This window comes from Paroedura picta, chromosome 13 (assembly GCF_049243985.1).
Source record: "Paroedura picta isolate Pp20150507F chromosome 13, Ppicta_v3.0, whole genome shotgun sequence".
Classification (NCBI taxonomy): Eukaryota; Metazoa; Chordata; class Lepidosauria; order Squamata; family Gekkonidae; genus Paroedura; species Paroedura picta.
The window spans coordinates 3,246,134-3,261,966 of NC_135381.1; the positions used below are offsets into that span (position 1 = coordinate 3,246,134).

At 52.7% G+C, this 15,833-nt stretch overlaps 1 protein-coding gene across 2 annotated transcripts; it reads right to left on the bottom strand.

Annotated features, from left to right (window-relative positions):
- Nucleotides 1-369: 369 nt before the first annotated feature.
- Nucleotides 370-12,128, bottom strand: CDK2AP1 (cyclin dependent kinase 2 associated protein 1). 2 transcript variants are annotated; one of them, XM_077308191.1, is made up of 4 exons: nucleotides 11,670-12,128; nucleotides 3,059-3,165; nucleotides 1,966-2,092; nucleotides 370-1,435 (listed from the first exon to the last, which is right to left on the bottom strand). In XM_077308191.1, the coding sequence occupies exons 1-4, from the start codon at nucleotides 11,719-11,721 to the stop codon at nucleotides 1,368-1,370; spliced, it is 354 nt and encodes a 117-aa protein (XP_077164306.1). In that variant the 5' UTR covers nucleotides 11,722-12,128; the 3' UTR covers nucleotides 370-1,367. The 2 variants fall into 2 exon arrangements, with proteins under 2 accessions (XP_077164306.1, XP_077164305.1); XM_077308190.1 differs by lacking the exon at nucleotides 11,670-12,128 and adding an exon at nucleotides 5,421-8,186.
- Between the last annotated feature and the right edge of the window lie 3,705 nt (nucleotides 12,129-15,833).

Sequence of the window (15,833 nt, forward strand, 5' to 3'; positions counted from 1 at the left end):
CAGAAGACAAACTTGCAGTCCCAATATACCAGGGCTGAATTATTTGGGATTTTCCCGGCAACCAGCACTTTTAAGACCAACTTGGCTTAATTCTGAGTGTGAGCTTTTGTTCAGCCTCACGCAAGCACTCGGAGCAGTCCCAAGAAAGCCATGGTTCGGCTTGGAATTGGGAGTCCGCCCAAGAAGTCTGTGGAGGGCTTTTGGAGTGGGCAGCCCCCCCAGCCAGTGGCAGTTCAATGACCCCAATTTTTCAATCAGCAGCTGCATTTCTGTGCCTCTGCTGCCCTCTGCTGGGTTCTCGGATCTCCTGAACGGTTTGCACCCAAGGTAATGTCCAATTCGGGTACACTTCTCAATAATACAAGCCGGTAATGAAAATAAGCTTTATTACATCAAGTAATAAATACATACAAAGATGCAAATAAGTTTTAGTCGCGTATTTGGACTCTTCCCCCCCCTCCCTTATTCTTGGCAAAGTTACCATTTTCAACCTTGGAAGAAATCAAGTTAGTTTTTGGGGTCCTTTACAGGATTTAACGGATTATGTTCTGTCTCATGCATGTTAAATGGTTTCCGAAAACATGAACAGTCATGCCAGGGAGGTTAAATGGAATTTATGTACCAGACTACATGAATTGGGGAGCTTATTGGCACGGGTGGGGCTTATCTCTGTCCTTAACATGAAATCCTTAGAAGGGGAGCAGATGGGTGAAGAGGGGAGCATTTGCCACACTGCCTTCAAGAAACGTCTTTCAGATTGGCCCAGCAGGTGCCACGGAATCCCAATGCGTTGCAAAGCATGATGGGACGTGGCCACCGCTTTCCCACCCAACACTCCTGCGACCCCCTCCCCTCTGGAGGAACCGTCAGGGCTTTCCTGGAATGCAGCTTGAAAACAAAATGCAGTAAGAAACAGAAAATGAGACGGAATGAAAAGAGACGGAAGAGTGCAATTAAAAAAAAAAAAACATCTTCCATCTTTGGGGAGCGTCCGACCAAACTGAAATGTTGCCAGATCTCCTTGTTCAAAGGGAGGGAGGAGGAATCTCGTCCTGCTTCATGACAGCCAGGAGTTCCATGGGGCCAAGGGGAGAGGGGCGGCTTTGGGCTTTGCATCTGTCAGAGATAACCCAGGTGGAGGAAATCTGGTCGTCAAAGCCCAAGATCTGCACGTTCCTCCGGCCACACAAGGCTCTTGGGCGTGTCTCAAGCAGCTCTTTGGGTCCCAGCCCACATTCTCAAAAAGGGCAGGGGGAAGGGGGAGAGCGTCCAATTAAAGGATTTGTCTGACCGTTTCTGTCGTCTCCAAAGGAATTCTCTGTCTCGTTCATAAGGAGGTGGGAGACCTCAATGCTTGAGAGGGCAAGCTAGGATCGTGCGTTTCGCTCAGTCTCTGCCAAGCACTCCCGAACTAATCCTCTTGCATGAATGATGCCTGCCAAAGAGAGAAAGGCCTTCTGTTCGGGCTGGCTTTAAAAACCGCATGTTTAGGAAGCAGGAGCAGAAAATCCTGGCCAAGGAAAATCACAGCCCCCGTAGAGCAGAGAATTCTCCGGCACAAACCCTGTTTAATGCTCTTGTGCAGGAGGAATTCCCTGTCCCACCCTCCCAGTGAATGCAGCCTGGACCACTTGTGTTTGTAGAAGAAGAGGAAGAGAGCTCAGGATGAGAGAGCTCTGAGAGAACTGGGCCTGGCTCGAGGTCACCCAGCTGGCTGCATATGGAAGAGTGGGGAAGCAAACCCGTTTCCAGATTAAAGTCTGCCACGCTGGTTCTCTTGCATACTGCATGAGCATCTTTCTTGACAGAATAAAAATGGAGAGAGAAAGAGACACTTCTCATCTCCTCAAGCTTTTCCCATCTGCTTGCAAAGTTAAAAACTTTATTGAAAGTTTTCCATTAAGTCAAAGAGCTTTAAAAAGATCCCTCCTCCCCCCCCCGGCCGCCCCCAACTAACCATCTTACCTCGTTTTAGACGCTCCATGGCGCTCTTACTCCCAGCGTACGTCGGCCTAATTTCTTTTCCTAATTCTTCTATGATGGCCAGAAGTTCTGCATACTTGCTCTGCGGTACCTGACTGCTGCTCGTACCCTGATGCAGCGGAAAGAAGCAGGAAACAAATTAGGCAAACGGTCCGAGTCTCCAGCAAGCCTAAAAGCGGCCTCAGACAAATCAATTTGGGCAGTCCAGCCTAAAGCGTGCATTTTAATCGGGACTGTCTAATGGGAGGGAGGGGGGGTGTTTGACTCCATATATAATGTCTGGCAATCTGTGTTTTTCCGAACTTTCTTAGAGGCAGCAGACTAAAACATGTCTTTTTACCCAGGCTTTTTATTAGGCGGTTCATCCGATCAGCTTTTTAACGGTCTGCTCTGTTTTATGGGGCCGCTCTTATCCTGCTTATGCCTCATCAGATTTCAGAAGCTAAGCAGGGTTGGTGTTTGGATAGGAAACCAGCAAGGAAGGCTCTGCAAAGGAAAGCCATGGAAAACCACCTTTGGGGCAGAGAGAGACGTCAATGATATATAATGCTACAGAGTCCCCCCTCCAAAGCAGCCATTTTCTCCAGGGGAACTGGTAGCTGTCACCTGGAGATGGGCTAGAATTCCAGTGGATCCCCAAGTCCCCCCTGGAGGCTGGCATTCCTAGTAGGGAGGGAGGGAGGGGTGACGGAAATGCTGGCAACCTGCAGGGAAACTTGGATATGTATGTCCAGCCAGGTTTCCACCGTGGGCAGGGCTGCCATAAATGGTGTTCGGAAGAACAGACATTGTTTCCTAAATCTGCATATCTGGGCGGGGTGGCCAAACCAGTTGCCAGTGCAAACAAAAGGCATCTTGAACTCACCTTTGGTGCCACACTGATTCATTAGTTTATTTTAAAATATCGCTGCTCTCAAAGAAGTCACAGCTTACAGTCCAATATCACCACACAAGCGATGTCCTATTTATATCAACCCCGAATAAACTGGAGGGCATCTTCTCCATGCAAAGCCATGCAGTGCAGACCCCGAGAATCGCAACAAAAAAAGGTTACCAGCAAAGGGGAGGGTTTTACCTGCACGCTTTGCGTGTAGCCTAGAGACGGAGGTCCGTAGTCATTGATAAGCTGGCGATATTGTCCAGAACCTGCCATGCTGGTGGACGGAGAGTGGACGTTCCCACCTTTGGAGAGGAAAGAGAAACAAGATAGTTACAGAACCAGGTATTTAGCAGTTGTGTCAGTATGTAAAACATGTCCCATCGCATTCTCCCAATAAAAGTGTTTCTGAGGTGGATTGCAACACCCACGAAAGAAAAAGAATTAAGACTAAAGTTGGCAGCATTCAAATTGAGAAAAGCAGCGACAAATCTTTCATAAAGTGGCACAAAGAAAGGGGGGGGGACATTAGATCAAAGCAACAGAGCTTTCATTAAAAAAGCAAAAAAGGTAGTAAAACCGGCAGCAACAAACAGAAACAGCACTAAAAGTGGTAAAAGAGACAAGCAAAAGGGATATAACCGAACAAGTAGACTCAAAATTAGTCTTTCTCTAATACAAAAACTCAGAATTAAAATCTTTCTGCAGTACCTGATAGCAGAATAGGGCTAGGAGAATTATTGTTGAGGTGAGTTTGAAAGTCTTGACACAGTGGCAGACTTTCCCTTGTGCCTACCTGTCTTGGCCAGAGATTTCGGAACTCCCTCCCACAGGAAACTAAAACGTATAACCTTGCAGATTCTCTGCCAGTGACACAGTAGTTTCCGATGTTTTAAATAAACCACATCAAATCCCATAACACAGCCGAAGGGGGAAAGGGAAAGGTACAAACCACAGCAGGGAATTTAGCAGCCAAAATACTACTGAGATAAAAAGCCAATAAAATTCCTGAATGCCAACGGCGCCAACGGCAAATAAGTCAGAGGGCAAAAAGGCCCAGGCACAAACTCACGTCCACCAAAAGCCTGAGTAAACCAAAGCAATTTGACCAGGCAGATGTGGAGAGGAAATGGCCCAGAGGAGGCGGAGCCATAGAAGAGGCCCCGCCTCTAGTGACCACCCACTTTACCTTTCAAGGGTGGGGGCACGGAGGAGAACCACCGCAGATGGTCCGAGGGAAGCAAGAAGTCCTTTCAATGTAAAACAAACTCTGAATAAAAACAAGGCGCTGTCAATATGCAAACTGGGATATTGTAGAGCAGGGGTAGTCAAACTGCAGCCCTCCAGATGTCCGTGGACTACAATTCCCAGGAACCCCTGCCAGCGAATGCTGGCAGGGGCTCCTGGGAATTGTAGTCCATGGACATCTGGAGGGCCGCAGTTTAACTACCTCTGTTGTAGAGTCTCACTCCTTTTGGACTCCTCCTTCATGTAGTGGTTAAGAGCGGCAGCTTGTAATTTGATGAGCCGGGTTCAATTCCCTGCTTCTCCACATGCAGCCAGCTAGGTGTCCATGCACTAGTCACAGGGCTGTTCTCACAGAGCAGTTCTGTCAGAGCTCTCTCAGCCCCACCTCCCTCACAGGGTGTGTTGTGGGGAGAGGAAGGGGAGGCAATTGTAAGCCGCTTTGTGGCTCCTTCGGCTAGAGAAAAGCAGGGTATAAAAACGGCCTCTTCTTCTAAAAGGGCCATGGACAAAAAGGGCTGGAGATTTGGGGAGTGGAGCCTGAGGAAAATAGGGATTGGAGAGGGTATAACGTCCTAGAATACACCTCCCACCCCCCACCCCCCAAAAAAGTGTCATTTTCTGAAGGAGAACTGATCTCTGTAGCCTGGAGATGTAATTTCTGGGAGCTCTCCAGCCACCACCTGGAGGTTGGCACCCCTAACTAATCCAGAGGAGCTGTCACTGTTCACATACCAAACCAAAAATGGTGTTAAAATAATCCCATTGATAATCAAAGCAGACATGCCCAAGGCCAAAAGATAAGACAGTGTCGGAGACTTTTAACAGATGCTGAGCTGGGAGTACAGGAGTCCTCTTCTGCACAATTTGGCCCTTCCCTCTTTCCCCCGAGTCAGTGGCTCACAGCCGTCCTATGCAACCACCTGGCCACTTCGTTCGGCACACACATGCGCATCAGTCCTTGTATGCAGTGTGGCGGAGGGATGCACAGCGTTACTTACCCAGGGATCTGCGGTTCCAGTCCATGTATTCTCTGAAAAACGGGTGTCACAAACAATGCTCTTGGGGAGAAACACCATAAAAGACAGAAGGGGGGGGGCATCAAGGACTGCAAGAGAAGTGTGCCAATGGGCACTTTGCCAGAGGGAACCGAGCGCACAATCGCCGACGGAACTGCACTGCATTCCCGCACACCTTCCCCGCGTTCACCGTCCTGGCAGCGCTCCGAAACTAGCCCAAGAGGCTGCTACTGAGTTCAAGCCAGCCCCCCACGCCCGAGAAAGGCAGGCCGGGGGGAGCCCAGGGTGGACTTTACCTGTTCCTTTGCTGTCTGCCTCAAAAATGTAATAAGACATGGCCGGAAGCTACGCCGCGTGCGTTACCGAAGTGACAGCAGCGGGTGCTGAGAACAAAAGCAGGGCTTCTTCTGCCTTGGCCGCGCCACCAGCCCTGCGCACAGTGCAGATGGTCATGCCTGCCGCCGTGCCAGCTAAGCCCAGCTGGAGGGTGAGGGTGGGAGACGGGAAGTGGAAACGCAAGCCCATTTCCCTTTCCCTGTCAAAAACGGCGGCAGCGCAGCAGGGACTCCAAAGGTCATCCAGTCCAGCCCTTGCAAGGGAGGAAAGATGAGTCTTCCGGTGCGCCCTCTGCTCTGGGCATCAGATGGGCCCAGGGGGTGGTGAGGTGGGGAAGGCAGGCAGGAGGGACCCCTGGTCTGCTCCAGCAGGGCTCTTCTGGTCTTCTTAAATGGGAAAGGGTTAACATTTCGAAAATCTTTTAATAGAAGTTTTTATCGCAGATATGATGAAGAGGAGGAAGAAGAAGCTTTTCACTGCCCACAGGAGTCCTGAAGGAGCCCCAAATCAGCTTACTCCTTTCCTTTCCTCTCCCCACAACAGATGCCCTATGGGATTGGTGGGGCTGGGAGAGCTCTGAGAGAACTGCTCTGTGAGAAGAGCCCTAAGAGAACTATGACTAGCCCAAGATCACCCAGCTGGCTGCAACTGGAGGAGGAGTGGGGAACCCAACCCAGTTCTCCAGTCCAGATGAGAGTTTGCAGCTCTTAACCACGACAGCACCCTGGGGGACACGCCCACCCAACTATTATTCACTGCTGAGCCCTGAGCCTGAACAAGCCACCGGTCAAGACCCAGCAGGGATGCACAAGGGAAAAACGACAGCCCCATTTTGAGTCCGGTTTGTCCAGGATTCTTGGGTTAGGACTCCCAACAGGGATTCCTGGTTGAGAAACCTGCCCGACTTGCTGCGGAGTTTATGGCAGCAGGTTCACCTGGGAAAACAGCAGGTTAAGTTTTTCACACATCCGATGGGCATCTTAGGCCACTGCCTCAGGTCAAATCGGCACCCTCCCAGAAAGAAGGGGAACAGTCTGGCCAGAAATTTCAAAGGATTTATTTTCCAGATTCCAGACCGAACTGAATTCCTTCCCCCCACCTTTGGTGTTGTTTTGGCACACCTCACCTCGGTCTCAAACTGGGGGAGACAGCTTTCTTTCTGGTAGGGCCCCTATGCTGTCTGTGCCAGCTTGGCCGGGCAGAAATTCAACAGGTTTCTCCCTGGCCTGGAGGTGCAGCAACTTCAGCCCTTCGCCCGCCCTGGCAGCTGTGGTCGCCGTCAAACCCGGAGAGTCAGGAAGATGGAGCCAAAGAGGGTGACAACCTTTTTGTTCAGACAAAGCCTCTTTGATGGAGCTCTGACACAGAGCTGGGGGGGGGGGGGCTTTCTTGCCCCTGTTCTGTCCACACCTAAATTATGTCTATTGGGCAAGAGGCACAGGAACAGGAGCGAGCACAAGAGTTGGCAACCCAGGCAGAGCCCTGAGGGGAAACTTGGGAAGAATTTTTAAAAGCAAGTTTATTAATTTTTTAAATTATCAGGGTCAGATCGGGACGTTCTGGTGCCCGGCTAGTGCGCCTGTATCTTGTAACCCTTCCCAGTGTTCTGGCGAGCACAGTGAGGAATATGGGCCTTCTCCCTCCCTGCTGATTGCTGGGGACAATCAAAGTTAGGCAGGTAGTTAACAGCCCCAAGAAGGCCTTAAAATCCTTCCCCCCACCCCTCCTTCTCTCTCTCTTTCTCTAGCCACCTGGCATGCATAATGAAACAGGCTGCTAAGTGCAAGGGAGGGAAACTGTTTTCTTCCAAGCCTGCAGCGGCCTTCAAAACTTTCCAAGGTTCCTTGCGGATCACAAGCAGCTGTCTGAAGTCCCCTGGATTTTAAGAGTGGGGAAATGTAGCCCCTTTCTGGCAAGGCTCCTAAGACTTTAGTGGCACAGCAGGAAGAAATTCAACAGGGGAAGTGGGACCTTTCCCAAGAGGACAAAGGAGCAAGCAAAGGAACAGCTTGCTTTCCCGCCTTCCGCTGCATCGTTACAGCAGAAAAAAGACAAAAGAAAAGAAACTATTTGTCTTCCCGGACTCCCTTGGGAAGCCAGCCACACCAAGATGCCAGGGGGGATCGAGGGCGGGAGCATTTTAACGCGGCCGGGGAAAGCGAAGCCCGCTCTGAGTCCGGCCGCACAAACCCCACGACGTTCTGCTCAGCGCAGGAGCATTTGCAGTCAGAGCACTGCAAAGCTTGATCTATTGAATTGCCAAGATGCCTTTTGTCTAAGTCCCTTGGCCTCGAGCCAGGGTGTTGGCATTAGTGCGTGTGCGAGACAGAGAGAGAGGAAGGAAGGAAGGAAGGAAAGAAGGGCTGCGATACAAAGCAGAGACACCATCTTGGATAATGATGGGAGAGCCCCCCCCCCCTTTCCAACCCAAAGAGTTCCTCTACGGAAGGGGTGATGGAAAGGAAGCCACATGGGTTAACTAGGGGTAGCCTAAACGTCCTCGAGAATCCCAAGAAAGGCCATTTGAGTTGTTGCTTTCCCTCTTTTCCTCAGGTATGGTTAAAGATCGTAATGGACTGGTGTGTGTGTGTGTGTGCGACTTGTCCAGTTGTTTCCTTCATCTCTCAGGGGTGGCGGGCAGCTTGCTTCCATCCGGATCCAAAATGTCGTGATTTCTCTTCAGTCTGACATGCAGGGCAGAAATGTCGGCGGGGTGGGGTGGGGATGCATTCCTACACAGGATCCAGAGCCATTGAGAAGCAGGGGGGGCGGGGGGGTTCGGTTAAAGCCAGGAGAATCACTTTGGGAAATACCAAAGGATCTGAGATGCAAGTGATCCTTCTTTTTAGAGACAGATCAAGACGGGCTGCCGAATCCAGGAAACTAGCAAGATTTGGGGTGGGGCAGGAGCTGTCTGAGTCACATCTCTGGCTCACTTTGGATCCATTCAAGCTGGATCTGAAGAAGGGAGCAGCGACTCACAGAAGCCCCTCCCTGCCCACAAATCTGGTCAGTCTTTCAGTCGCCCCTGGACCCTCGAGTATTTTCTACTTCTTTCTTTGCCTTAGGGGAAAAGATGTGCAAATGCCAGGGGTGTGAAAACCGAAATGGCACACAAAGCATTCCAGAAGAGTAGCTGGAACTTAAGGCCTGTGGTCCCTTTGGGCCCAATCCACCAGCAAGCTTTCCCACAGGCCCCGTGAGAAATGAGTGGCAGAAGCACAACCCCAAATCCATTGCGCAGTCCTCGTTCATTTTCAATTCTGCTTGCCCAGGGATGCTGGTCGATCAAGGAGGAGCGGTGGGTCAGCGGCAGAGCAGCTGCTTGGCGTGCCGAAGGTCCCAGGCTCAATCCCCTGCAAACCACTCAAACTTTATCGTTTGAGCAACAGGTCTTAACAATAAGGGTTTTTTAAAAAGAGTCTCAGTGAAAAGAAAGGAAGAATTACTTCCAGTATCACTTTGAACAACACCTGGGCACCCAGCTGAGCAGCTGATTTGGTGGCTGCATATGGAGGACCCAGCTCTGCAGATTAGAGCTCTAACCACCGCACCACGCTGCCTCTCCATGCTAGTAAACGCTTCATCACCTGCTCTCCGTCCACTCCCGGATCTGAACTCCAAAGCTGCAGCTTTTCCTATAGGCTTTGCCCCATGTGGCACCCGAGAGCATTCCCTTCCAATGAAAGACCCAGCTCCTTACCCGGAGCTGGCAAGCTGCTCACACCAAGCCTCAAGAGCCCCTTTCCCTAGCTAGCAGTGGACCCTGCGGGAGCCATCACTCCCAACTTCACAGCAATGGTTCCGCAGTGCTTTGTTACCAAAAAGGTCAGGACTTGCAATTAGGACTAATGTACCTCTCTCTCTAACAATGACGCAGGCTAAAGCTTTAAATCCCATTGAATCTCTGAGCTGTTCTCAGCAGCCAGTCTCTGAGCCATGCTGCCAACTGTTTTTGGTTATTTTGCTCTGCCTTTTTCCTTTCTTTCTTTCTTTTTTTTGCTGGCTCGGATCCTGTACCATTATCAGGGTCCTGAAACACACAAATAGAATGTTTTTAAGGTTTATTTTTCCCCAGGCATGGAAATGCAAATGGAGGGGGGGTGGCTTTTAATGGGCTTAATTAGAACCCCAAACACTGCAAACTGCAGCTAATACCACAGGCCAGTTAAAAATGAAGGAAATCGGTAACTCTCCAAACAAAGGGAAGGGAGGGACTATGGCTCAGTGGGAGAGGACAGCTGTGCACGCAGAAGGTCCTGGGTTCAAACTCCAATGCAACAGATCTGGCCCAAGGTGATGTGAAAAGGCCTCCAGCCAGGGCCCCAGAGAACAGCTGCCAGCCTGAGTAAAGCAATATTGCCCTTGGCGGACCTAGGCTCTGACTCAACCCAAAGCAGCAGCTTGATAGGTATGTGCCCAGGAAAATGTGTCTCATGAATGACTCCAGCAGTTCCGCACACAATGTCCCTTTGGCAATGCCCAGAGTGAGCCAGGAGAGAAACAAATGCACACCCAGCCATTGCTACTTTCTGGAAAGGGCAGAGTTGGGGGCCGGTGCAGCAGTGAAACTTAACAGAATTAGTAACCGATTCAGGAAGTCGCTGTTTCCAAGCTGTCCTCTGCCACTAACTCCCCTGGGGTAGTTTTGGGGCAGCCCCCACCCCACCCCGCTCTCTATGCCAGAAATCATACTGGCCTGTTGCAAAGGTGACCAGGCTGGGGCTTGTTCGCAAAATTCTTTGCTGGATGCTAAGCGTTCAACATCAGCCGAAAGAAACCCAGATTCAGGGCAAGGGGGATCTGGGTTCAAATCCCCCCCTCAGCTTGATATGCTTTCTTGGGAGGTGGCATGCCAGTCCCTTGGCCTTCTGTCTGACTTTCCTCTGGGGTCACCCCGAGGATAAAAGTATGTTAAAGGATAAAAGTATGCAGGCTATCGGTCAAAATGGAGGGAGGGAGGGAAATCTTTGCAAAAAGAAAGGAACAAAGAAGAGCAGGGGAACAGCCAAAAGGAAATAAGGAAGAAAGTGGAAGGGATTGACAAAAGCAGGAACACCATCAGCAGAAGGAGCAAGCAAAAGAGAGAGAGACCTCACGTCATGCCTTCCTTGTGACCCCCATTACTCCAGACTGGAGGTCTCAAGGGTTCAGGGACTTGGATCAAGGCAGTGCTGTCCAAGGGCTTTCTCGGCCGAGGGATCAGCCACGACTCCTTCCCACGGGCCGGCTGTTCAGTGCCACCAACCAAACCTGCACGTGCCAAGGGGTCCTTTGCACATACAGCATGAGCTCTGCCGCCTCACATCCTCACAGAGCCCGACTGCCCACCTGAGCTGATACTTCCCCCATTCGGAGCATCAGCCTCCCAGGAATAGGATTGCCAACTTCCAGGTGAGACCCGGAGACACACATCCACCCCCCCCAACCCCTGAATTACAACAGATCCCCAGTTTATCAGGAGAAAACGGCTCCTTTGGAGAATGTGGTCCCTGCCTCCCCTCTCCAAATCTACTTTTCCTAGACTCCCCCCCCCAAAAAAAAGCCTCCAGGTGCTTCCCAGCCCAGAGCTGGCAACCCAAGGGGGTCACAGTATGAAAGGGAAGGCCATCCAACCGCACTGCTTCCTCCCCCTCTGAGTAGTTGACCCGGGGAACTGCCTGCCACAGGGGGGGAAAGCAGGAGCTCTGGTTTCCGCAGACAGGCCAGGTTGCCGGAGTGCAGGTGACGGTCCGAGGGGGCAGTGGGGCGACTCTCAGATGCCGGTGTCCCTGGAGCCCGGATGCCCGCCGACTACCACTCCCGTGAGGCCTCGCTGGTGGGCCAGGTGAGCCTATGGGCCCTGGGGGGCCACTCTTCGGCCGGGCATTCAGACCCCCCCCCCAGACCCTCCCAGCACCACGAGGCTGGCCGTCCGGGCGCGAGGGGGCCTCTGGGCGCGCGCAGAAGGCGGACCGGCGCGCACTTGCAGGCAGCCGCCAGCAGCGGTCCTCGGTGAGGCGAGGCGAGCTCCTTCCTGCCGGCCGGCCGGCCGCCTGCCCCGGGCAGGAGGAAGGAGGAGGAAGGCCGGCCGCGACCGCGACCCCCCCCGCCTGGCCGGCGCCCTCCGTGGCGGGGAAGGTCGGCGGCGGCCCTCCTGGGCGCGGGAGGCGCGTCATGGCGGGGATGAATCAGCGCGGCGGCGGCGGCGGGGGGGGGGGGGGTCTTACCTTGGCCCAGCGGGGCCGCCAGGTGCGCCGTCAGGTGGGGCTTGTAGGACATGCCTCGCCGCGGCGCGCCCGGCCAGCCCAGCCCGCCCCGGCCCGCGCGCCCTCCGGCCGGGGAAAGGGCCCGTGGCGCGCCTCCGTCGGGGCTCCCGGCCACTCCGGCCGCCTCGCCTGCGCCGGGCAGGCAAAGATGGCCGCGCCCCGGGGCCCGCCGAGCCCAGCCCAGCCCCGCCCCGGGAGCCCGGACCGACCGACCGACGGACGCAGGCAGCCAGGCAGGGCCAGCAGGGGCGAGGCGAGGCGAGGCGGGCAGGTCGGCGCTTGCGGCCGGGCCGGGAGCGGGCGGCGGCGGGGAAGAAAGTTCCCCCCGGAGGGGCCTTCGGACGCCGCGAGCAGAAAGTTTGCGGGAGGCGGCGGCGGGGGCAGGAGGGGCGGGCGGGAGCGAGGGCGGCCTCCGCCTGGGCAGCCGAGGGAGGCGGCGAGGGACGCGCCCGCACAGACGGAGCCCCAGAGAGGTCGGCGGGGGCGCGCGTGGGGATCAAGCCAGCGTCGGGAGGGAGGAGGAGAGGGTTAATTTGGAGGAGTTCCCGCCTCCCCTCCGGGCAACCGGGCGGGTGGTCAAGCCCAGAGAAGTTAAAGCGGGAGTCCTTGCAGCCCCTTCTTCCCCCTCCCCCTCCCAGCAGGGAAAGTTGCCACGAAGTGAAGGCGTTCGGGTGGGGGAAATCATTATTTGTAACCCACCCCCAAGCTGCTTGCCGGAGGGGTAGGCGACAAAGTGAAAAATAAATAAGAGCAGGGGTTTTTTTTGTTTTTTTTTTTGGACTCAGCTTTATTTCTTGAAGAAGTCTCCAGGTGACTTCCAATCTCCTTCCCTCTCTCCTCCCCCCTTGTGAGTGAGCTCTGGCAGGACTGCTCAATCAGAACAGCTCTGACAGGACTAGAGCTAGCCCAGGGTCACCCAGCTGGTGGTATGCGGAGGAGAAGTGGGGAATCAAACCCAGTTCTCCAGAACAGAGGTGGTTGCTCTTAACCCCGACACCACCCTGGCTCTCAAAAGAAGGAGTCTCAAGAAGAAGAAGAGTTGGTTCTTATATGCCGCTTTTCTCTACCCAAAGGAGGCTCAAAGCAGCTTCCATTGGCCTTCCCTTTCCTCTCCCCACAACAGACACCCTGTGGGGTGGGTGAGGCTGAGAGAGCCCTGATATCACTGCTCGGTCAGAACAATTTTATCAGTGCCGTGGCGAGCCCAAGGTCACCCAGCTGGCTGCATGTGGGGGAGCGCAGAATCGAACCTGGCATGCCAGATTAGTAGTCCGCACTCCTGACCACTACACCAAGCTGGCTCTCAAAGTGGCTGACAACCGCCTTCCCTTCAGCAGCGTGAGACTGCACTGACCCAAATGTTGGCATCTCGTAGATCAGGGGTAGTCAACCTGTGGTCCTGCAGATGTCCATGGACTACAGTTCCCACGATCCCCTGCAAGCGTTTGCTGAACTAGACTCCCAGAATCCTAGAGTGGGAAGGGGCCATCTAGTCCACCCCCTGCTCAATTCAGGATCAGCCTAAAGCATCCAGGAGCAGGATCTGTCCAGCTGCTACTTAAAGACCGCCAGTGAGGAGGGAGATTACCACCTCCTTTAGGAGCTGGCTACTGCTGCTCTGTGAAATTTCCCCCCTATCTAGCCAGTATCGTTCTACATGTAGTTTAAAGAGATTACTGCAGATCCTCTCCTCTGCTGCCCGTAAGAACCACTCCCTGCCCTCCTCTAAGTGGCTCTAAGTGGCAGCCTTTCAAATACTCTCCATCTCCGGGCTGAACATTCCGGAGTTCCTTAGCCCTTCCCTCCTAGAGAGTGTGGTCCCCAAACCCCAGATCATCCTCGTCTCTCTCCTCTGCACCCTCTCCATTTTGTCCACCTCCTTTTTGAAGGGAGGCCTCCAGAACTTCACACAAGACTCCGTGTGTGGTCTGACCAATGCGGGATACAGCAGAATTATGACATTTCAAGAGCTATTTCAATGTGACGCCTCTGTTGAACCTCACCAGTTCATGCTAAAGCTTGGATTCCCATCAACTGGTGAAATGTTGCACTGGGAGTTCCATAACATCATCTCTGTTGCACTGGTTCCAGGAACATCCTTTGCAAGGACGGCTCATTGAGATTCGCCCTGATTCTCCTTTGGTCAAAGGAGTCTTTGAGTTGCTCCAAAAATGGTCCTTTGCAGTCCCGGGTTCTTGGCACTCCTGCTCGTGCGATCAAAGGTTACATTGTGCAACGTCTGAGGCTGAACAAGGTCGCTCGCCAACATTTACCACCCTTGCCTCGAATCTTGTCAGAGATAATTATGTATCTCATTGTTGGGAGGAATCCGAAAGGGATGCTTTGTGGAAGGGATTTCTAGCCTAACTTTGGTCTCACCACCGGTTGGGGGGGGGGGGGAAGTCCAGTAGGAGCTTAAAAACAAACCGCATTCGTTTTCATGAGTCCTGGCTCCCTTCTTGAGATACGGCTAGAACGTGAGTCAGTTTATTGGAAAGTGGAGCGATTTCAGAGTAGCAGACGAAAGACAATAGCAGACGTGGCTGGATTAGGTATGCTACGTACAGAGAGGTGGCAGCCACAGAGAAATCGGCATTCGTCCTGCTTCCATCATGGTGGAAGCATTGTCCTGGGGGAGTTTGTTGTCCATTGCAATTCAGCCAGGTCTCTTTTCCCATTGAAATTCCTTTGTACGAGGTTCCCTTTTCCCATTGAAATTCCTTTGTACAAGATAACAGCTACTTTTAGAAGAGCTGGTCCTTATATGGTGCTTTCTTCTACCAGGAGTCTCAAAGTGGCTTACAATCACCTTCCCTTTCCTCTCCCCACAACAAGACACCTTGCGAGGTAGGTGAGGCTAACAGCCTGATATTGCTGCTCTTTGAGAACAGCTTTATCAGTGCTATGGTGGGCCTAAGGTCACCCAGCTGGGCTGCATGTGGAGGAGTGGAGAATCAAACCTGGCTTGCCAGATAAGTCAGCACTCCCCGTGCTATTTTTTGAATGTTGTTGTTTCTGGTGTCAGATTTCTGTCCATTAATTGTTCATCAAGGGCAATGGCCAGCTTCTCCACTGCAGAGGGCAGAAGGGCATTGCTGACCTGAAAGGGCATAAATCACACTAGCAGGGGTGGGTCAAACTGTGGTTCTCCAGATGTCCATGGACTACAATGGCCATGAGCCCCTGCCAGCAGTCACTGTAGTCCATGGATATCTGGAGAGCCTCACTTTGGCCACCCTTACATTAGAGCAAGGGTAGTCAAACTGCAGCCCTCCAGATGTCCATGGACTACAATTCCCATGAGTGAACACTGGCAGGGGCTCATGGGAATTGTAGTCCATGGACAAATAGAGGGCCACGGTTTGACTACCCCTGCATTAGAAGATGAACAAGACTATGAACCTCAGCTTGTCTGGCTGGTGTTGTTAGGATCTGAGTGCAAAGTTGGCACTCTAGTTTGTTGCCGGAGTCCACGTTACTGTTAAGCAGTTCGTGACTGCGAAGGAGAGGTACGTCAAGTGCGTTCATGGGATGAGTCACTGGGGATCTGACAGTTATTCCTGCTGGTGTGCAGCAGTGTTAGTCCGAATCTGCAGAACGAGTTCAGAGTCACCGTAAGCAGCACTGTGCCTTGGTGGCACTTTCCCTGAGGAAGTGGGGCAGAAATATTTTAATAAATACATGCTAAACAATGGAGGCACCCACCCACAGGGTCCCGCCTATCCTCAGCTCACCTGCTCCGTTTATTATACATGTCCTTGTTCTGAACTTCATTCTTGAGTGGAAGTAGCTAATGCTGGAGGTATAATTCAGCTAGAAATTCAGTAGGCTGCCTATTCCGGGGGGTGGGTGGGGGTGTTTGCGTGTCATTCGGCTGCAGTTCTGCTCAAGGAGTGCCATCCAATGCGGAGCCAGGGCAGAATTAGGAGAGCCCAACACAGACTGAATATGAGGAAGCTACGGACCAGAGCAGTTAATCCTGAAGGGGTAACATGGAGTTTCTTCCAAGAAGATGAGCTGAATGATTAGAATGCGACTTTGTCGTACTTTCAGAATTCTGGGTTATTCAAAGGTGAGAATGTTAACAAAGCCACACCTGCATATTAAAGTGAGTGACAAAACACG